A 25538-nucleotide genomic window follows, 5' to 3' on the forward strand; every position below is an offset into this window, starting at 1 on the left:
AAATATTTTACTACTTAAAATGTTTTTACAAGAAAGCTAAGACTGTCTACCTTTTAGCAAATAGTTATGAATTTTTCAAATGTTTATCTTGTTTTATTCTCTAAGTGACATGGGACTTTGTCCACATTGTTCTAGGTGTAGGATTGAAAGCAGGTCTCATCACCCACGTCCAACTCCAGTCAATGACAACTGGACCACATTCAGCTTGGGGAGGTAAGGTAGAGTCCCTCACTGACCAGCAGCATCTGCCAGGAGCACAGAACAGAGCAGCAGGGCCACATGTTTGCCAACCACATCCAGGGAATACACGTTTCTAGCAGTGTTTCTATGACACCTCCTTAACAGTACAATGTGTTGAAAAGCAGCACTAGAAGAGGAGGACACTCTCATGTGCCCATGCAGACACACTCACCAGGCGCCTCGCAGTGGTACACCTCTGGCCGGCTGTCCCCACGGCTGCAAAGAGAGCTGAGGGAACGACTAAGCTGAGGTCCGAATCCTCAAAGGCTTAGGGAAGCAGAAACACACCCATCAGTGTCATGAGGTAGGCAGACAAGGTACTTTACTAACTGGTATAAGATGATGCCTTTAGAAAGCACAGTGAGAGAATGCCAGAACTATCCTTGTAAAATAAGCAAGTTCACACCGCAGAGGCAACTTTTCTCCCAAAGAAAATGATATGAGAATAGAGCAATGAGCTCTCCCTCTTCTGATCTCTTCATCTTTCACCTCTCTGAAGTTTCTGATTCTGACTGAGCCTTCTCTGCACCTTCATGTGGTCTCTTCTTTAAGAGCACCACTGTCTTTGTCAGTTTTACTTGCCTCCAGTCTCAACCCCACCATTCATTCATTCATTCATGCATTTATTTGCGGTACGCGGGCCTCTCGCCTCTCACCGCCGTGGCCTCTCCCGTTGCGGAGCACAGGCTCCGGACGTGCAGAATCAGCGGCCGTGGCTCACGGGCCCAGCCGCTCCGCAGCACGTGGGATCCTCCCGGACCGGGGCACGAACCCGCGTCCCCTGCATCGGCAGGCGGACTCTCAACCACTGCGTCACCAGGGAAGCCCCCCACCACCTATTTAGATGGCAGCTTCCCTGGGCCCACAGAGAAGTCAGTGGGATCCTTCTGATTTATTACCGCCATCAAACCAAGCTCCCCAACAACCTCTGCACCCTCATCTGCATCAGTCCCTTCCCTAAAATGCCTCGTTCTCCCCGCTACAGAACCTTTTTCAAATGTCTCAAAACCCTCCAGCCCTTTACTCCTGCTCCAAATGACTTCACCCTTTACTTCGAGGAAAATCTCAAAGTGATCACACACAAGGTCCTTTCCTGCTTCCTCTGCATCTCTGAAGAGATCAGTGCAAGATCACTTTCAGATTGCTATTTTTGTCTATTCCTTCCTCCTCCTCTTCTGCCCTCTGAAGAAAAAACTAGCATAGTCTTTACAAGGTTACCCTTCCATCGATCCATATTACTTATCATTCCTTCCTTTCTATCCCTTCCAGAAACTTACAGTCCCAATTCCCCCTTACATCTTCAATTTTCCCCTGTCCAGTCTAAGAGCATTCTCAGACTAGCATGATGGTTAAGAAGATGGATTACACAACCAAACAGACCAAAGTTCTCATCCATCACCACCACTTTTTCATTGTGTTATTTTAACTTTTTAAGCCTCAGTTTCCTCATCCATAAAATGGGATAATATTATCTGGGGTACTGACGGATGACAGTAAGGAGTTTTAGGAAGAGAGCTATGCTCTGGGGTCTGATTGCCAGGATACAAATGCTGGGTCTGTCACTTCAGGCACATAATCACTTTAAGCCTCAGGGTGTAACCTTCAAATGAGATTAATAAAGGTATCTGCCTCATGGGGTTACTCTGGGGATTAAATGACATATTGCATATGGAAAAACTGAGCACAGTGCCTGACACGTACCCACTGATCAATAAACGCTAACTATAATTTCTAATCAGCTCTCTCTTTTACGATATCAGAAGTTCATCCAAAACAAACCCTTCACCATATAATTTTTATATTTCTGGTGTACCACACGAACACATAAGCATTTAAAAGTGATGATAATGATGGCAATATACAATTAGCAAGTTTTTACCATTAAATTCATGATTCTATGAAGTCTCAAGCAACTGATGTTCATTATATTATCCAGAAGTTAGGCTGGTAGACTATTTCCTTTTGTGTCAAACAAGTGAAAAAAAAGAATTAAATAATCTCCAAGACTATAAGTAAATGATAAAATGCCTTAAGGAAGTGTTCCTTCCCAATGTAAAAGCACTCAATACCCCACTGAAGACAAACTAATGTTTTTGGAAACGGCAGGTCACATAGAGTTACTTACTTATTTAGTCTAGAGAAACTGTGGCCAGTTTTCAAAAAAACAGAAGGAAAACAAGAAACAATGACACATTAGAAACTCTCATACACAGATTCTAAGCCCCAGGTAACATTTTCCGAACATGAACGCCTTTCCCTCCTAGTTATCTCTGCCTTCAAACCACGTGTCCTGTCTCACAAGGAAAGTTCCTAAGCATGGGAATTAGATCTTACACACACACACATAACATAAAAGGGATGACTTCTTTCACAAGTTCTATACATTCAGGATGGCTACTGAAGATATTCTAAACAGAAATCACACAAAGAAAAGGCAGCCTTACCTATAATTGCATTGTTTCCTCCAAGTTCTAATAAACTTCTCCCTTTAAAATATATAAACATAAATTAATTCCTATCTCATTGTTTAATGCACACAGCCACACGGCCTCAAATCATAGCCTATCCCAATTGTTTTCATTTATTTTCTGATTTAAAACATAGCATGAACATAAACTGTAACTCAATTGAAGAAAAAAAGCATGAGTATCGCATCAATGTCTAGATTCCTGATTTTAATAATTGTATCATGGTTATTTGATAGAATGTCCTTATTCTTAGGAAATACACAAAACACATTTAGTGGTAAAGGAATACAATATCTTCAATTTTCTCAAAAGGTTCAAAAATATGCTCTGAGAATATATATGTTTGTGTGTGTGTGTGTGTGTGTGTTGCTAGAGAGAAAGTGACTTTAAAAATGGTACTACTGGTAAAATTCATTAAAGGGTATATGGGAATTCCTTGAGTTACTCTTGGAATTTCTCAAAGTTTAAAATTATATCCCCCCAAACTCCAAACAGTTAGTATAAAATGGTGAAGTCACTTTGGAAAATTTTATGACAATTTCCCAAGAATACAGTATTACCAGAAGATCTGACAATTCCATCTGTACCTTCCATATCCTTCCAATTCTCTATGTGCTCCCTAACCATGTTCAAAACCACCAACCTCCTCCAGGAAAAGCACCTACAACTTAAGACAGGCAGATGCATCATTTAAAAATTGTAATCCTACTAATGGTAATACTTATAAGAGAACTACAAACTACTGCTTTGAGTTAAAAGGAGGGGTGGGGAGGAGGACAGTATCTGCTAGTGAGAGAAGCAGGATCAACGATCTTGAGCACCACTGCACATACTTATTGGACATTTGTTTATCTTTTTTTTTTTTTTTTTTTTTTTTTTGCGTTACGTGGGCCTCTCACTGTTGTGGCCTCTCCCATTGCGGAGCACAGGCTCCGGACACACAGGCTCAGCGGACATGGCACACGGGCCAAGTCGCTCCTTGGCATGTGGGATCTTCCCGGACCGGGGCAAGAATCCGTGTCCCCTGCATCGGCAGGCGGACTCTCAACCACTGCACCACCAGGGAAGCCCCACTTGTTTATCTTTGAAGAAATAATCTAACCAAATGCTTGCCCATTTTTTAATTGGGTTGTCTTTTATATTACTGAATTATAAGAATTCTTTATATATTCTAGACACAAATCCCTTATCAGATAAAGGATTTCTAAATATTTTCTCCCATTCTATAGGTTGTTCTTTTCACTTTTTTGATGGTGTGCCCTTTTCAAGTTTTTTTTTTTTTTTTAATGTGGACCATTTTTAAAGTCTTTATTGAATTTGTTACAATATTGTTTCTGTTATATGTTTTGGTTTTTTGGCTGTGACACATGTGGGATCTCAGCTCCCTGACCAGGGATCAAACCCGTGCCCCCTACAATGGAAGCTTCGTGAAGTCTCAACCGCCGGACCTCCAGCGAAGTCCTGATCCTTTGAAACAGAAAAGTTTTAAATTTTGATGAGGTCTAATTTATCTATTCTTTCTTTTGTTGCTTCTGCTTTAGGTGTCATATCTAAGAAACCACTGCCTAATCCAAGGTCACAAAGACATATGCCTATGTTTTCTTCAAGCATTTTATAGTTCTAGCTGTCACCTTTAGGTCTTTGATATATATTGAATTAATTTTTGTGTATAGGGGTAGGTTGGGGTCCAACTTCATACATACGTTATGGTTATCTAGTTGTCCCAGCACTATTTGTTGAAGACTGTTTTCCTCATTGAAATGTCTTGGCACCCTTGACCATAAGTATAAGTGTGCATTTCTGGGCTCTCAATCTATTCCACTGATTTTTCTATCTTTACGCCAGTACACATAGTCTGGATTACTATACTTCTGTAATAAATTCTGAAATTGGGAAGTGTGAGTCCTCTGACTTTGTCCTTTCCAAGATTGTTTTGGCTATTTGGGGTCCCTTGCACTTCATATGAACTTTAGAATAAGCTTGTCACTTCTACAAAGAAGCCAAGTGACATTGTGAAAGGGATTGCATTCAATCTGCAAATCACTTGGACAGTACTGATCTTGGACAGTAATAATATTAAATTGTTTCCAAACAGTGAAAATGGGAGGTCTTTACATTTATTTAGGTCTTTTAAAATTTCTTTCAATGATACTTTGTGGTACTCTGTGTGAAAGACTTATACTTCTTTCGTTAAATTTATTCCTAAGAATTTTATTCTTTCTGATGCTACTGTAAATGAAACTTTTATGAATTTCATTTTCAGATTGCTCATTGTTAATGTATAGAAATACAATTGATTTTTGTATCCTGCAACCTTACCAACCATGTTTATTAGCTCTAATAGTCTGTAAACTTCCTTTTTAAAAGCAATGCCCATATAGCAAAATAGCTGACAGATTAACTATTCAAGTCTCATCTTATGCTAGGATTAGAGTCTAAATCAACAAAATAGGCAAAAATTGACCATCAATATTATCCTAGAAAACCTCTTTAATGAGCCATAAAGTAGAGCATACAAAGCTATGTCTTACAGCCCTTTTCAGTCATATATGCACGAAACAGAAATGAGAGAAAAACAGATGTAAGTCTTCTACACCACATTCACTCTAGGTCCTGTACTCTCACTGGTCCCGTTTAAATGTCAGTTTTCTTTTTTATTTGCCAAACCAGTCTGATAGAAATTGATAAGTACATTTGATATGATTCTACTATGGTCATTTAGGGAGGGAATAACATCCTTTTCCAAATTATGCTATTAAATCTGCTATCTCCCTAATATTAAGCCACTATTAACTGTACCCTTCCTTTTACTTGGACATTCAAATAAATACAGCCAGTGTGTCTCCATGGAAAGGGTCAAGGAAAAAAACCCAACCTTTATTTCATATCCATACCTGAGGGAATTAAAAGCTCGATATAAAGCCAACACTTACCAAACCTCTCCTGCACCATAAGAGCCACTTGTTTTCCCACCTGAGTGCTCCCAGTGAAGGACAGCAGGTTCATTCGCTCATCTTTGGCCATAGCTGTGCTGCAAGGGGAACAGACACAGTCACCCAAGCAGAGAAACCCATCAATGGTGGCACTCGACAGTGCCAGGCCAGAAAACTCTGAAACCCGTGTCATGGAAAGACAGTCAGTGAAAGACACAAGGATCTATCCCAAGAGAGCAAGGGAAGGTCTTCATGAAAATGCTTTTCACAAGAAGAACCATACAGCAGAACAGACTAACCCATTCTGGGAGCTCTCCGTAAACAGAAATCACCACAAGGACGTTGTTAAGGAAGATATTCCTTCTTGTACTGATGGGTAACTGGACAATACGACCGTAGCAGTTCCTTGATGAGCATCCCAGTTATTTTTCAGTCTCTTAAAACTGATTCCTTTAAGAACTAAAAGTTTAGGGACTTCCCCGGTGGTCCAGTGGTAAAGAAGCCACCTTCCAATGCAGGGGATGTATGTGGGTTCAGTCCCTGGTTGGGGAACTAAGATCCCACATGCCGCGGGGCAACTAAGCCCACGTGCCACAACTGCTAAGCTCGTGTGCCTCAACTAGAGAGTCCATGTGCTACAACTAGAGAGAGAACACCGCACGCCACAACTAGAGAGAAGCCATGTGCCACGACGAACAGCCCGCATGCCGCAACGAAGACCCAATGCGGCCAAAAATAAAAAATAAATTTTAAAAAAATATGCAAAAAAAAAAAAAAAGAAAATTTTAAAGACTGTAGGGAAATATCCTAAGTATCCTTCTTGGAAGCTGACTCAGAAAAGCTGTGCTATTTCCAGTTTCTAAGGAATGTAGACCAGACACTACTGATCTGAACCTTCTTGCTCATAGTTCAGTGCTTCAGAGGGCTTGTTGTGGGCCAAGCAAGGCAGCCACAGCATCAGACCAATGCAGGGCTGGAACTGTGTGATGAGACAGTGCATGTGGGCTTCCGAGGTCAGCCCAGCACATGTGAGCACTGACACTCAAGGGGGTTGCTGTGTAAAGCCCTTCTGCACACATTACTGTTATTATCTGAGCTATTACAAGGCCAACGTGAAGGGACTGCATGCCCAAAGTACAAGAACAGAGCGGGTCAAAGGACAGACTATTTGTTTTAAATGGCAATTTAGATAATACTTCACTATGCACTCTTTATGTGGGAGTTGTATTTTCTAAATAAAATTTCTAAAATTTTCTCACTTATCTAAAAAAAGGAGTCATGTATTACACCTTTTGGAGACTGCCCATGAAGTACAATAGTGCGGTCAAAGTGCTGGAGGGGGACTAACACGTTCATCACACCTGTAAGGGTTCTAAGACCTGACTCCTATGAAACTCCATCTAATCAAAGTCAAGGCTGCTAGAACCAGCTTCACCACGGTTCAGAGACAGTACAGTCCGTTCCAGCTGAAAAGATGCTATGACATTCGGCCAAGTGAAAGCAGCCAGATATAAAGGCCGCATGATTCCATTTACCTGAAACACCCTGAAGAGGCGAACCAACAGGCATGAAGTGGATGAGGGGCTGCCAGGGGAAGGGGAGGGGGAAATGACTGCTAATGGGTACCAGGTCCCTTTGGGGTTAACAAAAATGTCTGGAATAAGGTAATGGGGATGGTTGCACAACATTGTGACCGACTATTCTAAAAACCACTGAATTGTACATTTTAAAGAGAGAACTTTATGGTATGTGAATTACATGACAATTTTTAAAAACAATAAATTAGAAGCTGTGTCTCCAGGGTTCCCTTTTTTGGTCAGCTGAAGAACCCAGAGAAGAGGCTAGGTCCTTGGTGGGGAGTGAGAAACCAGAGCGCAATTCCACAGCTTTGCTTTTTAAGTGAGCACGTTGATAAATCAAGCGTTAGGAAGCCATAGGCTACACAGTGGTACAGCAGGGGGTTATTTTAGGATATAAACACCTTAAAATAGTAGCTCTGGGCAATGAAAAAGACAGTTCTTACTCATCCTCCAACAGACACTACACATTACTGAAGTAAAGCCCAATGAGATCCGTAACAATAATGATTCCAAAAAAGCACTCTCACCTCCTGAGCTGTCTATACTGAGATTCGAAATTCTAGTAAAGATGATGCTAGTTGATCAACCCAAGCCCTTCAGCAGAAAGACACTCTGGGTCTATTATTGACCTACCCAACATCTGCTCCACCACATGTCAAGGAACAAATCGCACCAGGCAGCTTGTTATCCTCCAGAACCTTGGCTATTATCCTAGGGGAAAAAAAGCAATTACTAAGGAAGGGAGTGATTTAATTTCTTACCATTTTTTGAAAAATAGCAATAAATTCCAACTATGTGACTACTTTCTTTTTTCAACTTTCTCTCCCATCCCTCAAATATCCAGGCCTAGATTTCTCCTCAGATACTACAGATGAGGTTTTCAAACACTTAAAAAGCAGGACTCTTTTTTTTTTTTCTCTAAAAGAAACTGAAGAAGAAGACATGCGAAATAAACAAAACACCTAAAGCACTGGGCGGAAAGTTCAAGTGATCACTGTTCTCAAGTATTTTCTGCCAAACTATGAAGACATATCTGGTTCAAGATGGTAGACTGACTGCAGAGCGGTTTTTTTTTTGGGGGGGGGAGCTTCTCACCACAAATCCACTAAAATGATGTTAAAGAAATAAGGGAAATATGGAATCAAACCCCCCAAAGATGAAGAAAATGAAAGATAGCTCCCATTAGCAAATGAGAGGTTTTGGCGCATCTGTGCCAAGCAGAGGCAGCCAGAGACGTGGTAAAGGATGGAAAGGGAAAGAGGTTCGCCAAACCCAGACAGTGTGCTGACAAGACAGAGCAGAAGGCACTGGGCCTGCCTGCAGAACCCCAGAGAAGCTCAGGGCTAGTTCCACTGGCTTCACGCCAACCTTAGTCAGGAAACAGTGCCCTCCGGGCTAAAGTAAGGTGGACAGGCACAGCTTTTCCTTAATTAGTCTGCTGACAACTTAGGCTGTTAGAGTCAAAATGAGAAACACAGTTCCATGCTACTTAAATCTGATTTTAAGTTGTAAAAAATGGCTCCAGTAATTCTGATTTCTCTGCAACAGGGTTCTTTCATTGATTTTGAGCTTCCTGAGGAGCATGGGCCTAAATAGAGCAAAAGTTCTTTCCATCAATCATCCCAAGCTACTGGCTACTTTCTAATTTGCTTAACTTAAATTTCAAAAGGATCCAAATCCTGTACCCACTTCCATAAAAAAGATACCATTGTCATACCTAAGTACATTCTCCAATTCTCCCCCAAAATGTCCTTTACAGCAGTTTTCTTTCCTCCACCCAATCAAGGACCACATACTGCAGTTGTCATGTCTGAGACCAGTTGTCAGGCTGTACAATTCTCTTCAGGGACTCAGGGTGTATCTACTATCTGTACACGTAGCTGACTGCTCCTGAAGGGTAGGTATTTTGCTTTGGCCTGTGGGTAAAGGTTAACCAAACCCTCTTCCCCTAATGCATGAGAATCTGACCTTGGGTTAACTCTAGTTTTGTTCCTCAAGTTACCTGATAAATGCCAGAGTATCAACAATGCTACCCAGACAGTATGGCTCATGGTAAAAATGACCCCTGACTGTTCATCTCAATCTAAACTGGAATAATGACCTGAGAACTACAACTGGGAACCTCATGCTTTGCCCTTCTCTGAGCGCAGTGACTCCTGTAACTGTATGTCCCTGGTGGGTGGTTGAAAGCCACGTGGATAGAATTGTTACAAGACATTTTAGCTCATGTGGGGCATTCGGCTTTTAAGCCAGGGCAACCTCCACACCTGTCCAGTATAGATCTTATCTCCTTTGCCCTGAATAAACTGCTACAAAGGCACTGAATCAAGAGGAATACCTGATGCTATCCTCCTAGCAAACTATGTTCCTGTCCTATATCCTTCTGAACATATACAGGTACAATATGTGGTCATTTTATGAGTCTGAATATTAGCTGAATTTTAAAAACTGCCAGTGGACATCGCAGCACACTTGGTTAATTCCAGTACAATTTAGCATCATTTTACTTATTGGCTTACAATACAAAATCAGATAATACTCTCAATTACCTAAAAAAAAAAATCATCCATGTTCCTATGAACACCTCAAACCCTTCAAAGGTTTAAAGTAAATAAATAAATCAAATATTTAAAAGCACAAGGCAACAGTAAGTTAGAACTAATATCAAAATTAATAATAATTTAACCAGCTACTAATAACAACTGGCAAGTCAGTTCACTATGTCCACATTAACTTTTTCTTTTTTAAGGATTATTTTAAAAACTTGCCCGGGGGGGCTCCCCTGGTGGCGCAGTGATTGAGAGTCCGCCTGCCAATGCAGGGAACACGGGTTCGTGCCCCGGTCCGGGAGGATCCCACATGCCGCGGAGCGGCTGGGCCCGTGAGCCATGGCCGCTGAGCCTGCGCGTCTGGAGCCTGTGCTCCGCAGCGGGAGAGGCCACAGCAGTGAGCGGCACGCGTACCGCAAAAAAAAAAAAAAAAAAATGCCTGGGGAATCTCATCATTTTTATGTGCTTTGTATGTCAGTGTTATTCTTAATATTTAATTTGAACAACTTTGCCTTGAAAGATATTGTTTCCTCAATATCACATATTCCTTTCAAGTAAACACTTAATACACACTACTCTTTTTATAGCCGACTTTTCACTTCCTAAGCCAGTGTTTCTAAAACGACCTTCCAACATTAAGGATCCTCTTATGTAGAGAATCCATCACAGACTCTCTACCAACAATTCTTTAAATCAGAGAATATAGACCACGCAAATGATGGAACATCAAGGGCCCACTGTCACCCTACATGGGAAGGCACTCTCTTCTATACATTCTCTAAATTCTGGAATGATAAATTAGTAACACTGATTTTATGACCTAATCAGAGTAGTCATGTTTCCAAACAGGAATAAATAAAACAGTAATTTTTTTAACCGAAAGATGAAATACATTTTAGATAGTGTCAGAAGAATCAGTGGAATAATATAATAACCCTTTCTGCTTTGCTGTCTATTAAACAAAAGCAGTAAAAGTATCAGGTGAGTAGAAATCAAGACCATTAACATGCTGAATAGTTATAGCATAAAGCCCCTAAATTGCAAGAGTATTTCCTCTCCACTGGATTTGGTTTTTATTTTGCAAGTGACAAAAAAAAATGTTTTAAGAGTTCAAGTTCAACATTTACATCAATATCTGTCATGTTTCCCAAGACTTAAATGTATGGCTCTGAAAAAGCTCTGTAAACGGCCTAACGATACAAAAATGTTCTAACAACCAAAGAAGAAAGAGTTTATCCAAACTCCATGCTAAAATAAATGACACTTTCATGTCATATTAAAAATTCACTCTGCTGGGCTTCCCTGGTGGCGCAGTGGTTGAGAATCCGCCTGCCGATGCAGGAGACACGGGTTCGTGCCCTGGTCCAGGAAGATCCCACATGCCGCGGAGTGGCTGGGCCCGTGAGCCATGGCCGCTGAGCCTGCGCGTCCACAGCCTGTGCTCCACAACGGGAGAGGCCACAACAGTGAGAGCCCCGCATACCGCAAAAAAAAAAAAAAACAATTCACTGCCTATCAATCACCATTTTAAGATTCTTCCATACCCAGAAAGAAGAAAGTCATACATACTTACTTTGTGACAGCTACACTAATGAGGGAAGTTGTTGGAGCTCCTTTCCTTATAAGGGTAAAAAAACAAAACAAAAAAAGGCAGTTTAATTTGGTGGAAATCATAAATACCTTTTATTTTCAAGCAGAAGTCTTTGTGAGAAAAAGTTCTCTCCAAGTAAGCAACTGAGCCTAGTAACTGAAAGAGAAATCTATCCTTCAGCTTGGTGCCTCTGGGACCTAAGGAACTATAAAACTTTTATAAATAGAAAAATGGCACTAAGCAATTCTGAACCTGCTTGCTGCACTGATCACAGGAACTGTTACATTAACCTCTGCCAATTATGGAAACTGAGTAAAACAGAAATCAGTAAACATGAACTTTCATTGGAAGGTTCAGAGGGCTGAAGAAAACTATACAACTAGCCTTTGGTAACATGGTGCCAGATCATTAATCCTCCCAACTATGCCCTTGCTTTCATACAGTCTTTGAATACCTTCAACTGAATACAACACTGAGATCAGTACATATTAGTGGGACAGATACAAAAGGGGCAAAGACAATTCTCCTGGTTTTCCCGATCTAAGTTCCTCCATTGAACATGAAAGCTAAAAACAAGCAACTGTTTTGTCATCTATAAATACTGACACTGTCCCAGCTAATTTTTACTATCACATATTTTATAGCGATGTAACATTTAATCCATCAATGGGAATATGGCCAAATGCCTCATAATCACTTGGGAATTCACTAACAAATTTTATTGAGTTAAAAAAAAGAATCGAATTTTTAAAAGAAGGTTGTGACGTATCACAAGTTCTTTTTTTCCCTCCTACTTGTTCACTTAGCTTTCTGTTAGTTAGTATAGTATAATAAAGACTATCTGGTTTTCACTCCCAGTTTTCTGGCACTTGCTGTATCAACACCCTTTGGAATTTTCCGAGTAACCGAAGTGTCTTTTTTATGCTAATAAGGTGACTAGTGGGCCGGCCCCCAAGATAGCATCAGGATGGGTGCTGGTCATTGGTCACCAGAAAGATCAACCACGGGGAGGGGAGGAGGGATGAAGACTTAAGTTCAATCACATGTACAATGATTTACTCAATCATGCCAACGTAATAAAACCCCCATAAAAATTCTGGACACCAAAGCTCAGTGGAGCCTCCTGGTTGGGAAGGTGACATGTCCTCACCTCACAGGGAAAGAGCAGGGAAGCTCTGCGTCTGGCACCCTTCTAGACCATGCCCTATATGTATCCTTTAAAATAAAACTGCAATAATTAAATATTGCACTTTCTTGAGTTTTGTAGGCCATTCTAATGAATTACTGAAACCAATGGTTCACAGGAACCTCCAGATTTGTAGATGGCTGGTAGGAACTACAGATGTCCCGGGGACTGGGAACATCTGCAGCTTGCATCTTAAGTAGGGGCAGTATTGTGGAAGACTGAGCCCTTAAACAGGTAGAGCCTGACACTGAGTCCAGATAGTGTCAGAATTGAATTACAGTACACCAGCTTGGGCTAGAAATAACTGGAAGGAACAAGGGACAAGGCTTTGTCAAAAAAAAAAAAAAGGAGGTCAAAAAATATAAATTTTACCAATGGTAAAATTTGTAATAATTAAAAATCACCATTTCACAACTACCAGGTGTGACTTAGCTATGTTAATTGAAAGAGTAGTAGAAAACATTTCAATACATTTGCAATACTTTTCAGTAGTACCTGAAAATAGCTAATTTTACCATCTAACTACTGGATAAGAAAATGAGCTGTTCTTACCAAAGGCAGGCATTCCCACAGATCATGGCGATGGCGTTGTTCCAGCCATACACCGCCACAGGGAAGTTGAATGCAGTTATGATTCCAACCAGGCCTAAAGGATTCCACTGTTCAATGAGCGCATGTCCAGGTCCTGAGGACAGGGAGAGCATGCAACATGCTTAAGCATGTTAATTTCATACCTGTCAAGGTAGTAAGAACAAAGTCTGCAATCTTTCATTTTCAGAACAAAGGTGCACCAGACCAGGTGGGGACTCCAGATGCCTTGTAGCGGATCACTTTACACAGCTGTGGGATGTTGGTACATTAATCAGCATACAACAAAAGCTGTTATTACTACCACATTATCTTATAAACCATGAGGATATCCATTATGCCTCTGCTCATAGGAACTCGGTGTAGATCAGGGCAGTTTCAGTCCCATCTGGGAGACAAGGAAACTTCAGAGAGTAGATGAGACGTGTCCTAGGTGATGTGATTGCCAAGGGCAGGGCATGACCACAACACAGAAGTCATGACTCTCAGGGCCGTGCTCTTGACGTTGCCTGATGAAGCCCTCAGCTAACCTCTCTAAATTCAAAACAAAGTGGCTCACATACAGGGAAAAAAGTTATAATAATTATAAAAATGTTGAGTGAATGAATTGCACAAATCTTTACATTCATACAGGAAAACTGAAAATACAAATTGAACGATTTGCATTTTATAGACAAACTTTAAACTTAAAGACACCATAATCCCAAAAGGGCCTGATTTTAATCAAAGGCAGCTGGAGAAGCGAAGAACCAGAGCAAGGAGTGTGAAGGTTCACAAAACCTGGTTAAAAGCACTAGGAAGGTCATGTTCCCAGCCATCCACCTTTCTGGCCATGCTCACACTGCTAGCAACAACAGGGAACCCACCACTTGCTGCATCTCATTCCCAGGCCCTCCCTTAGTCTAGGAACCCTAATCTCCCTGGAGATGATGTGCTGGTACAGCCTCACAGGGCCTCTTCCTGCAGGGCCTGCCTCCTCTTCTCTGCCCCTCCCACCTTTATCCTCCCCCCAAGTAGGCCAGTGCAGCTCTTATTGGTGTCGGGATCAGTACTGGAGCTGCCCTCAGGGTAAAGTCCAAACTCCATGAAAAGTCCCTACCCAAGGTTCCCTCTCCACCCATCTCTCCCCCTTACACTGTGCCCTCCAGCAGTGCTGAAGTAATACAGTTACTAATGGCTAAAGGCAATCGTTATTATGTATCTAATTAAAGATAATAACTGTACATTTGAAAAGAATCCCCTAACTTCCTACAAGCAGGGAATTTGCCCGATAGTCTAAGAAAAAATAGGAAAATACGATTTTTTCAAAAATTTATTTTCCTGATTATAAATGTAACAGAATTCCCATTGTAGAAACTTTGGAAAATATAGAAAAATATAAAGAAGACAATAACAACCATCAATAATTCTGCCGTGACAAACAACCAAGTAACAAAGTTACTACTTTGGCAGACTTCCACCTTTTCCTTGTCCTCATCATTAAGTACAAGGTTGGTCCTTGCAGCACAGTTTAACAACCAAAGACTGAAAATACCCTAAATATCCATCTTTTAGGAAATGGCCATCCTTACAACAAACAGACAACCATAAAAAAAGATGAAAGAAGTACCTTATTGGAATAATATGAAACAATTTCTAAGACACATTAAGTAGGAAAAAAGTAGAGAACAGAACATACAGTTTGCTAATGTTTATGTTCCTAAAAGACAAGTATTTGCCTACATGTGAATAAAAGCTCTAAAAAGATACACAAGAAACCAGAAACATTCGATACTTCCATGGAGATACTATGGAGTATCCTGTGGGGAGGACAAAACCTTTTCGACCTTTACCCTTTTATTCCTTTTTAATTTTGTGATATGAATATATTACCTCTTCAAAAAAATTAAAATAATTCAAAAATAAGTAAATACAACTTTCCCATAAAATTTGGGGTTGGGGAAAGCAAACTTCATGATTTTTTTTTTGCTGTACGCGGGCCTCTCACTGTTGTGGCCTCTCCCATTGCGGAGCACAGGCTCCGGACGCGCAGGCACAGTGGCCATGGCTCACGGGCCCAGCCGCTCCGCGGCATGTGGGATCTTCCCGGACCGGGGCACGAACCTGTGTCCCCTGCATCGGCAGGCAGACTCTCAACCACTGTGCCACCTGAGAAGGCCCCCATGATTTTTTTAATGGCTGCTAATAGACTGCCAAAATTATTTACTCAACTTTTGTCATATGATTTGACATGTAGGTCATTTCTAATGTTTCCTATTAATAAGACAATGATCATCTTCACACATGAACCTCAGTCACATTTCAGATTATTACTTCAATTAGATTCTGGAAACTGGTATTAAGTATTTAAGGCTCTTTGGATAGATATTTTTCCATATTGTTCCCCAGACAGACTGGTGATCCACATTGCCAAAAGTCCCCATAAAAGAGTGTCTGTCTCACCCATGGACTTGCCAATTTAAAAAAAATTTTTTTAAGTTTAAGCATTTTAATCTGATGTCTTCATCTGCTTTAATTTGCCTTTCCTAGTAAAGAAAATAAAGTTATTATCATATCTATGTATTACCTGAAATTCCTTTTTTTGCAAACTGTTCACAGCCAGAGAAATTTTTGGAGCTCTCTGTGTTAGAGTATGAAACTCTTAAAAATAAATAAAATTAAATTAAAAATCTCTTAGCTGAACTGACTTCATTGCTTACTTTCAGAAGGCAGGATGGGTCCCCCAATCATCCGAGATAAGCCAACAGCATAATCACAAATATCCACGTACTCTTGAACTTCTCCCACACCTTCCACTAAGATCTTCCCCATCTCCAAAGACACCTAAAAATACAAAAGACCAAATCGCATTTTTCCAATAGAATTCATACTTAAACATTAAATTTATGGTGGGGAAATCAAAACATATTTTGTTTCTGTTTTGTGGTGCTCATAAACTTCAGAAAGTCTGTTCTTATTTTTCTGAAGAATTTTAAAACCCAAGAATTGTCTTCACTTTTTCCTGTCCATCTTGTTAATCTTCCCTCTAAAGAAAAGATTTTTGAAATATATAAATTACTCTTCTTAAAAATCACAATCTTATACACAGGAGGACAAGATAGCCTTATTCCTCACTCAAAGGATAGTATATTACCTACAAAAATACTTTACCAAGCTTCCTAGTACTTGGATCTTCTCCCGCAAGGCATCACCAATCTGTCTCACTACTTCTCCTCGCTTTGGAGCAGGTATCTAAGAAAATAATGAAATTTTAGTGTCTGATTCAAAGTGTAAGCTCATGTCTATAACACAGTAAGTATTAGATAAATGTACAATAAGAGAACAAAGTACAAGCACATCAAAGACAACTGTTTTGATCCCATCAAGACTGTGACATGGCAGGCCCTAAGACCCATACCAGAGACCAAAAAAAAAATACCCAGATGACACCTTCTTGGTGAGCCAAGGACTGTGCTAAGTACAGAGAGAAATTCAGCTTGAACACAACTTTTGGGGATGGCTCCAGAAAGCTCAGAATGCCTTACATACGTGTAACCCTTTATGATTCCCAGAGGTATTTTCATATGGGTCAAACTGACTGCATGCCCAAACCCTAAATTCAGCTTACTTACAAAGCTGGTATTCCATAATCCATTCAAATAGTACCACTCACTCACCAAATACTTTCTGAGCACCTACATACTATGTGACAACAGCAGTACTAGGCACCGGGGCTAAAATAAGTGAGGCACTCACGGAGCTAATAATTATTATCTAAGCAGTAGTCATGGTGCTAATAACGGGCGGGGGGAGGCAACAAATAATTACGAAGTGCCACAAGGGCTATAAAGACCAAGGAAATAAAGAAGGTTCTAAGACAGAGAAAACAGCAGCTTTGGAGGATAAATGGGTACACTACTTTACCTAAAAGGCTGTCAGCCCCAATCTCCAAGGTGAGATTTAAGCTGATACCTAAGGTCGGGAAAAGTCAACCATAGGAATATTCCTCCCAAGGAAAAGAAAAATGTGTAAGAGACCCATGGAAAACAAAAGCCTATCATATATGAGGGGCTGACTGAGAAGGACACTATGCCTACAGGTAGAAGGAGCTTTAAGGAGTCGGAATTTTATTCCATGTGCAATGGGAAGTCTTTAATGGTTTTTAAGAGGCAGAAAAAGATGATTCGCTTGAACTTTTCTAAGATCAGTGCCTGATGGGTGTAGAATAAATTGGAGGGGAAAAGAGTAGAAGAAGGGAGACCAACTAAGAACATGTTCTACTAGCCTAGGCAAAAAATACTGGTGACTGAGCCTTAAGATAGAAGCAAGGGAGACAAAAAGTGGATTCAGAATCTATTTTGGAAGTAGAATGGACAGAACACACTAATTAATGGAACAGGTATGGGGAAAGCACTAAGGATGACTCCCAGGTCTCTGGCTTGAATAGCTAGGTAGATGGATGTAGAATTACAGGGATGAAGATAACTCAGAAGAAGCCATCAGGATTTTTTGGGGGAGGTGGAGTACAGGTTGGGCCATATTAAGTTAGAGATGTGATGCATGAATGGAGACATACTTTCGCCACCTACGATGTCACCCCTTCTCTCTCTTCCAGCTCTTCCTGATTTATTCTACCTCTCCCTTGAAAGGCAACCAACAGGACCATTCCCACCCTCCCAGGCTGCAGCCAGTCCCCCCATGCCCTCCTCAGAGAGGTCTCCTAGAGCTTGACCGTGAGCTCAGGGCTCTTCTTCACTCTCTCTCCTTCCCAGATGTACCCCAAATGTCTTAGTATAGCTTTTCTGAAGGGTAGCTTGGTATTCTATTAGCATTTAAAATGTCCCCACTTTGAATAGGCAGTTCTACTCCTGGAAACTGAGTATATATATAAGTGTGCAAAAGTAGAGGTACAACAGCATTTACTGCAGTACTGTTTCCAGTAGAGAAAACAGAAACCATCTAAATGTCCATCGGTATATGATTGGTTAACTATGGAATAGCCATAAAATGGAATGCTTGACACTCTCTACGAAGAATAAAGTAAATTTATAAGGAAAAACTTTTAAAAGCCATAAAAATAGTAAGATAAGCAAAAGTTTACTTACCATATGCATTAAGTTTGAAGGAATATAAAATATATTAACAACTGTAATTTCTGGGAAATGGAATCAAGACTTTCATTCTCCACATTTTGTATGTGGATATTTGCTATTTTTACGATACCTGCACACTTTCAGAAACAGTAAACAAAAATTATAACATTAAATGAAGTAGCACAGATACTTTGTATTTTCTAAGGCATGGAATGGGTTTAATAATGTTTTGATCAAATTTAGCCCACACATTTATAAATTTAGCAAACTGGTTAATTTCAACTCAGAATGGCCAACTCAATACACATAGCTATTCCAAGCACATTTATTCTATCAGTCTTTCGATCACCACTTACTGCACACGTTCTACGTGCCAGGTATTGTGCTAACCGCCGGGATACTAGGGAAACAAGTCAGCTACGATTCATGCCCCCTAGAGCCAATGGTCGAGTGAGGGTGGTAGAAACAAAACAGGAGATTACAATTTCATGTGGTAAGCACCGTGATGGAGCTAGACTGCACAACTGGACCACCTATGAGTGTTAACCTAGAATTACTTGGGGGCAAGGAGGTGGGGAGGAAGGAGGCTTTTTAAAGAAGTTTAGAGTTGAGACCGAAGACCTAAAGCATGACTGGTGTTTACCAGCTGAAGAGGTAGAGAAAGTATGGGGGACAGGGAGCATAACATATGCAAAGGCTAAAAGACAAGACAACACGGTGATTTTGGAAAACTATAAAGACTTCAAAGAGGTAGGAGAGGAAAGTAGGGGCCACACTGCAAAGGACTATGTAAAGGATCCAAAGAGCAGTGGGGAAATCACTAAAGGGTTTTATATGGTGGGGAGAAAAATCACAGTGCTTTTTAAAACACCACTCTAAATGTGGTATAGAAAATGGATTGGAGGGAGAAAAGACCCAGGTAGGAAATGAGGCCAGACAAGAGATGGTAGCTGTCTGGACCACAAAAATAGCAATAGAGAGAAATACAATTCCAAGTGTTTAAGACTTGGTAATTGATCAAGTCTCAACCCTGGCTACACATTAGAACCACCACCCACGGTTTAAACTACATTCCATCCCAGACCACTCAAACCTGGCTTTTTTTTTTTTTTTTTTTTTTTTCTTTTTCCTGCAGCTTCCAAGATGATTAGTACGAGCAGCAAGAGATGAGAAGAAAGCCAGGATTAGGTATGAGGTGAGGGGTATGAGGGGAGAGCAGGAAACCAGGAATACAGCCATATTCCCTGTGTGGGCTTGATCAGTCCCAGCGTGACAGGGCATCAATAACCTCAGACCCTCCTGAGATGGGAAACGGAGAGTCCTTATCCCTACACAGCTTACCGTGAAGTGAGATTTATAATGAACATCAGAGGCAGCCGTAGAAGAGAACTGTGAGCACTGAGGGAAGTATCAGCTGCCCCCTTGGGCAAGTGCTACAAAGATACCGCCCATGTTAAAGAGTTACCAAGATTCTGGTATCTACTTTTTTTCTTTTTTTTTTTTTTAAGGAAAAAGGAGACAAAATTCCCTTTGAAAAATTCCAGGTTTGACACAAATGAACTAAATAAAACCGTGGTTTGTCCTCACAGGCAAGGCCATCCAGAAAGATCAGGACCAAGCAGAAGTAGCCCCACAGGAGTGAGCATCCAAGTGAAAAAGTGTATATACCAGGAAGGGGTCAAGCTTTGGTCTGTTCTTGTTTCAGGACCAGCAGCCCTGCTGGCAGGAGTCCAGAGGCACAGTTAGGAAAGGCTCTGCTTCTTCCCTAAACTTTGGACTCAATTGTTTAACTCAAATTCTAACAAGTGGGATTCCCAACTGATTTTACCATCACCCAGGAAAGCCACCTGTTCCCACTTAGCACCCTGACTCTACTGAGAGGTCTGACAAGTAAAAGCAGAAATAGTAAGAATGTTAGGTGCAGAGGCTGGCCCAGTTGAGTAAAGAGCAGGCACCAGGTAAGAACCTGAATTCAAAAGTAGCAACAACAGGGCTTCCCTGGTGGCACAGTGGTTGAGAGTCCACCTGCCGATGCAGGGGACACGGGTTCATGCCCCAGTCCGGGAGGATCCCACATGCTGCAGAGCAGCTAGGCCCGTGAGCCATGGCCGTTGAGCCTGCGTGTCCGGAGCCTGTGCTCCACAACAGGAGAGGCCCCAACAGTGAGAGGCCCGCGTAACTAACACACACACACACACACACACACACACACACACACACACACACACACACACACACACACACACACACACACACACACACACACACACACACACACACACACACACACACACACACACACACACACACACACACACACACACACTAGCAACAACAACAAATTGGGCAGAGTCAAGACTAACCTAAAAGCCAGTTCAGGGAAAGAAAAGACCCTGAATTCACACAAATCTTTTTTCAAACAAGATTATACTTACTATGGGTAAAGACACACATATAATGGAAGTTTCTGGTCAAAAGTTTCACTAGCATTCAAAATAGCACATGCAAAGGGTGAATCCTAATGAGAATTATGGACTTGTTAATATTAATGTGTCCATATTGGCTCACCAATTAACACGTACCACACTAATGCAGGGTATTAATACAGGAAACTTGCAGAAGTGATGGAGAGTAAGGAACTCTACACTTCGTGATCATCCTTCCGTTGAAGGGGTTCAAGCCACCCCGGAATGGGCCAGTCTGGCATGTTATTTGGCATTATTTTGAGCTAAAAGCAATCAAAGCACAGTAGACTCGGAAAAGATTTCCAACCCCTCCTTAACCACCTACAAGAACTTAGAAAGGGGACCTATACCAGAAGCTATCGCCAGAGGTTACTTTTTATATCTGACTTATCTGCATTAGGGAAAACATTTGTTACCAAACACATGCTCTTCTCACGTTCCTGAGATTTGTCCTCTTCTTTGAAGCCCCAGGCCCCCATCCCTTTCCTTAGATCAGGATGGTATATAAGCCTCACCTGCCTGACTGCCTTTGGGTCTCGTATCTTAGTGTCTCCCCCTCATACAAAACTAAAATTTGTTTTTCTCCTGTCAGTCTGCTGTATGCTGATTTAATTAGAACAGCCAAAGAACCTAGCAGAGAATAAAAAATTTTCCTCCCCTATAGTTTCACCCTAAAACTGCTCTAATATATAAAGTCTATTAATTTTTTTTTTTTAAAGAGTACAATTGTCCTTCAGTATCCACAGGGGATTGGTTCCAGGACCCCCATGGATTCCAAAACTTGTGGATGCTCAAGTCCCTTACATAGAGTGGCTGAGAACAGTCAGCACTCCGTATCTGCAGATGTGAGACCTGCAGAGGTGGAACTGGCTGACTTCAAATAATGTGACACAACTTTGGTCACAATTCTCTATCCTGCTAAGGTGAACTTTACTTAGCACCCTGCTTACTTTTGGAAGTGGTATTTTCTTTGTTCAAGGATATTTTTGATTGTATATAATGGAACCCTGAGCAAAACTTACAGCCAGAATTAAAGAGATGTTCTTCCTGCTTTGCACAGAGGCAGCCTCTTGGCTGACGATAACCCTGCATTCAACCCAGGGCTCTCCTGGAGAGTCTGCCCTTCCCCAACTCCCCACAGCAATCACCGATTCAGGACAAAATCAAAAAACCACTGAGGCTCAGCAGTCACAAACCCAGCAGCACATGGCTCTAGAAATCAAGCTCACAGGTACGAAGACTTGCCCCTATCTGCAAGCACTTTAAATGATTAATTCATTTAACCCTCACAATAACTCAAGAGGTAAGCACACCTGGTCTCCCCTTTTTACAAGACAAAGCACCCTAAGGTGAAGTAACAAACCCAGGGGCAGAACTGGGTTAACCGACCGGATATTCCTGCTGCTTCGGGCCTTCAGCTGAAGACCAAAAGAGATATTCAGGGTGGGGGAGGTGAGAGAGGCCTGAGAGATCTAGACTAGGCCAGTTCTTTACTCTCCCCTCCTCCAGACCTAGGCCCTTATCTAGTGATCGCTCAGTGTGGCCCAGCCCAGCTCCAGTCAAAATCCCTACACCAGCTCACAGAACTCCTGGTGGAGACAAAGAAGGCAGAACCGGCCTCAAAGCCTCATCAGACTGTTGAGGAACTGGAGCCTAGGCCCGGTAAGAGGGGCCACTGCCACCACTGCCCTTTGAACCAGGAATGTCGACCTACTGCTAAGATACCCCCACCACCGAAAAAACTGGCAGGGAGAGGGAGGAGGAGCATACAGGTATTTTTAGAATAGATATTCCTTTCTCTTTGCTTAATTATAAATTCAAGTAACTTCAGTTGGAGAATAAAGTGTTCATAGATCAAGTTTATGCTACATTAGTAGAGTTCTATTCCCTTTAAAATTACTGAATTACTGAAGGCCAGATGTGGAAAAGGCACTACGTTAGGACTACAGCAGAGGCAATAGTCGCAGCCCCCAGGAGCTCCTGTTTCAGCAAGGGGGCACTGGCCTGCTCATCAGATGTCTCTTATCTCACCATCATTACAGTAGGTAGTCGTGCCATGGCCCCCATACTTACATCTGCCCAGATTCTCCATGCTTCTCTTGCTTCCTTTACAGTTTCTTCATAGTCAGCCATGCTGGCCTAAATAAAGATTTGGAGGGAGACAGGGTAAAGGAAAGGGCAGTGATGGTCTTCTAAGAACACAGATTTTTGGAAAAGAATTGTAAAATCTCTGGTTGACCCTAAGATCTGTGGTTTAAAATGATTTTCACAGCCTACACTTCCAAAAACTTGCTGGAATTCAGTAAGTTAGAATCTGTGCTTTTTAAAACCTTGCTTCTCAAAGTGAGGTCCAGGAGCCTCATCTGTGAGCAATACCTGAGTTGTATTAGAAATTCAGAACCTCAGGCTCCAACCCAGATTTAAGAGGTCAAAACATTCATTCTGGGCTTCCCTGGTGGCGCAGTGCTTGAAAGTCCGCCTGCCGATGTAGGGGACACGGGTTCGTGCCCCGGTCCGGGAAGATCCTACAGGCCACGGAGCGGGTGGGCCCGTGAGCCATGGCCGCTGAGCCTGCGCGTCCGGAGCCTGTGCTCCGCAACGGGAGAGGCCCCAACAGTGAGAGGCCCGCGTACCGCAAAAAACAAAAAAAAAACAAAAAAACATTCATTCTAACAAAAGTCCCCAGGTGATCCAGAAGCATGCCCTTCAACGGATCCCCTCCCGAGTCCTCTCTAGGGTTCACCTTTCCGGGGGCGCACACACACCCCCATCGGGAGTCTCCCTCTGATATTCTTAAATGTTACATTAAAAAGAAACATTATTCTTTGACTTTGTAAAGTTGTATTGCTCGTGTCATCACTGGCACAAACTCCCAGCGGGCATTTTGCATTTAAAAAAAACAAAACCCACTTACCTGTCGGACTCTCGCTATCGGCTCATTGTTAGCAGGACAATAGCTGGTGATAACCTTAAAACAAAAAGATGACCACCATAAACTAAAAATGTAATCCCAAACTGGGGGAGCAGATCAAATGGGGGAAGAAAAAAAGGGGAAAAAAAAGACTAAGACACAATATTCAAACTCAGAATCTTTACATTAACTTGTTACAAATAAGCGACCCTACAGAGCTCTTTCATATTTGACCTGAACATTCAGAACAACCTTTGCTGCAAAACCCACCTTCACCATTCTAAATATTAGGTATTTAAACAAAAGCCTAAATGTAATCCATTATTTTGCCTCTTTTTCCATTAACAACAGACCAAAGTTACAAGTTTAACTTATTCCCTCTCTCCCTTACTCTGCCCACCCTCTGGTAAGGGGTGAAATGGCCAAAGCTAGACAACCATGGGAAAGGCCTGTGTCCACACAAACTGGAGAGGTCAATTATAAAGAAAAAACCCAGGTGTAGCTTTTAAAAAGGCTTTCAGGAGAGGGTATTTATCCATGAATCTAATGATTGGATACAGGAAAAACAGGCTGAAACCACCAATGGGGGAGGGGGGATTTGGGGAACAATTAAAACCACCTGCATCTCCTACAGTCAGAGATAACTAAAAGATGTGTTTCCTCTAACAAAGCAGGTTCATTCAACAAACTATCAGAATGTTACATAACATTTTCTTATAAAAGCTTTCTTTTGTATGCAGCTCTCAAATAAATCTAGGTGATAATAACCTAACCTTTCCATCCTAGTTTATAAAACATTTTATTGAACATTAACTGGGTGTCAAGCACGGTGTTAGGCTCTGGAAATAGAGAAACGCTGAAAACCCAGCCCTCAAGGAAGCTCAGGGCCCAATGAAAACATGATAGGATTTCAGCAAGTCCGAGCTTGCATTCCAAAGGATTTCAGAAAAGACAAGATAAAACTATACGGTAAAACATTACCTGTGGCGCACCTCACATGTGAGGAGCCACAGTCAAGCACAAAATTCCGATAATTTCCACCGCTAAGCGCGTGGCGTTCTCTACTAGAGTGCCGAACTCTGCCGGCACGGTTTCAAGTATGCGTGGGAACTTCAACCCCAACCAGCTCCAAAATGAACTCGATTCTCCATAACACACGGGACCTAAAATCTAACGGTATTTTTAAGACATTCTACGTGAGGAAACTTCTACTGTGGACTTCAAAACCTCCCACCCAGTACAACCGCCGACAGCGTCCGTGGGGACTCGAGCTGGGCAGTGCCTGTCCGGCCTCCCGGTACGAAGTGAGGCCGCAGAGATTGCCCGGGACGCCCGCATACCTCTCCCCGGCCTCCCCAGCTTCCATTATACACGCCCTCGTTTTCCTCGCGGAGCCCCAGCTCCTTCAGCCAAGCATACTGGGGCTGATTGATGAGCAGAGTGGACATGAAGGCGGCAGGCCTGTTCAAAGGTCCCGTGAGTTTGCTCTTCCTCGCAACGTTCACGCAGAGAAGACCAGGAACTCGCCACATAATGAACCAGGGAGGTGCACAGCGCCTGCGTTCCGAGGAGCAGCTGAAATACGGCCACGCCCCCCACCCGGAGGAACCCATTGGGCAGGTCCGGTAACGCCCACAGGGTCCGCCCCCTCCCCCGCCGTCTCTAGGCCTATTTGGGTCTTCCGCAGGAACCCGGAGCTGTAACCCGGAGCTTAACCCCGGCCTGGAACAGTGGGGCTGGGAGGAAGTGAACGCGCTACTGCCATCTGGTGAAAGAGACTGGGAACAGCTGCACCAGCTAGAAAATTTTTTTCAGCAAAATATTGACACTAAAATACAGTAGGTTTGAGCAGGCCTTGTCAGACTGAAATGTGCGAGTAATCACCTGGCCATCGTGTTAAATGAAAATTTTGATCTGGTGGGTCCAGACTGGGGTCTAAGAGTCGGTATTTCATT

At 42.0% G+C, this 25538-nt stretch overlaps 1 protein-coding gene across 1 annotated transcript in view; it reads right to left on the reverse strand.

Moving 5' to 3' along the window:
• Nucleotides 1-25309, reverse strand: part of ALDH7A1 (aldehyde dehydrogenase 7 family member A1) — a 37511-nt gene extending 12202 nt beyond the window's left edge. The window contains exons 1-11 of the mRNA XM_059061583.2: nucleotides 24924-25309; nucleotides 23587-23640; nucleotides 22746-22811; nucleotides 16286-16366; nucleotides 15835-15958; nucleotides 13100-13232; nucleotides 11344-11388; nucleotides 7855-7932; nucleotides 5642-5739; nucleotides 2685-2726; nucleotides 413-507 (exon numbers count right to left, since the gene is read on the reverse strand). Coding sequence (XP_058917566.2) covers nucleotides 413-507; nucleotides 2685-2726; nucleotides 5642-5739; nucleotides 7855-7932; nucleotides 11344-11388; nucleotides 13100-13232; nucleotides 15835-15958; nucleotides 16286-16366; nucleotides 22746-22811; nucleotides 23587-23640; nucleotides 24924-25196 — 1089 coding nt within the window. The 5' untranslated portion in view covers nucleotides 25197-25309. The remainder of the gene's footprint in view (nucleotides 1-412; nucleotides 508-2684; nucleotides 2727-5641; nucleotides 5740-7854; nucleotides 7933-11343; nucleotides 11389-13099; nucleotides 13233-15834; nucleotides 15959-16285; nucleotides 16367-22745; nucleotides 22812-23586; nucleotides 23641-24923) is intronic.
• Nucleotides 25310-25538: the final 229 nt, after the last annotated feature.

The sequence above is a fragment of the Kogia breviceps genome, chromosome 4 (genome assembly GCF_026419965.1).
Source record: "Kogia breviceps isolate mKogBre1 chromosome 4, mKogBre1 haplotype 1, whole genome shotgun sequence".
In the NCBI taxonomy this organism is placed as follows: domain Eukaryota; kingdom Metazoa; phylum Chordata; class Mammalia; order Artiodactyla; family Physeteridae; genus Kogia; species Kogia breviceps.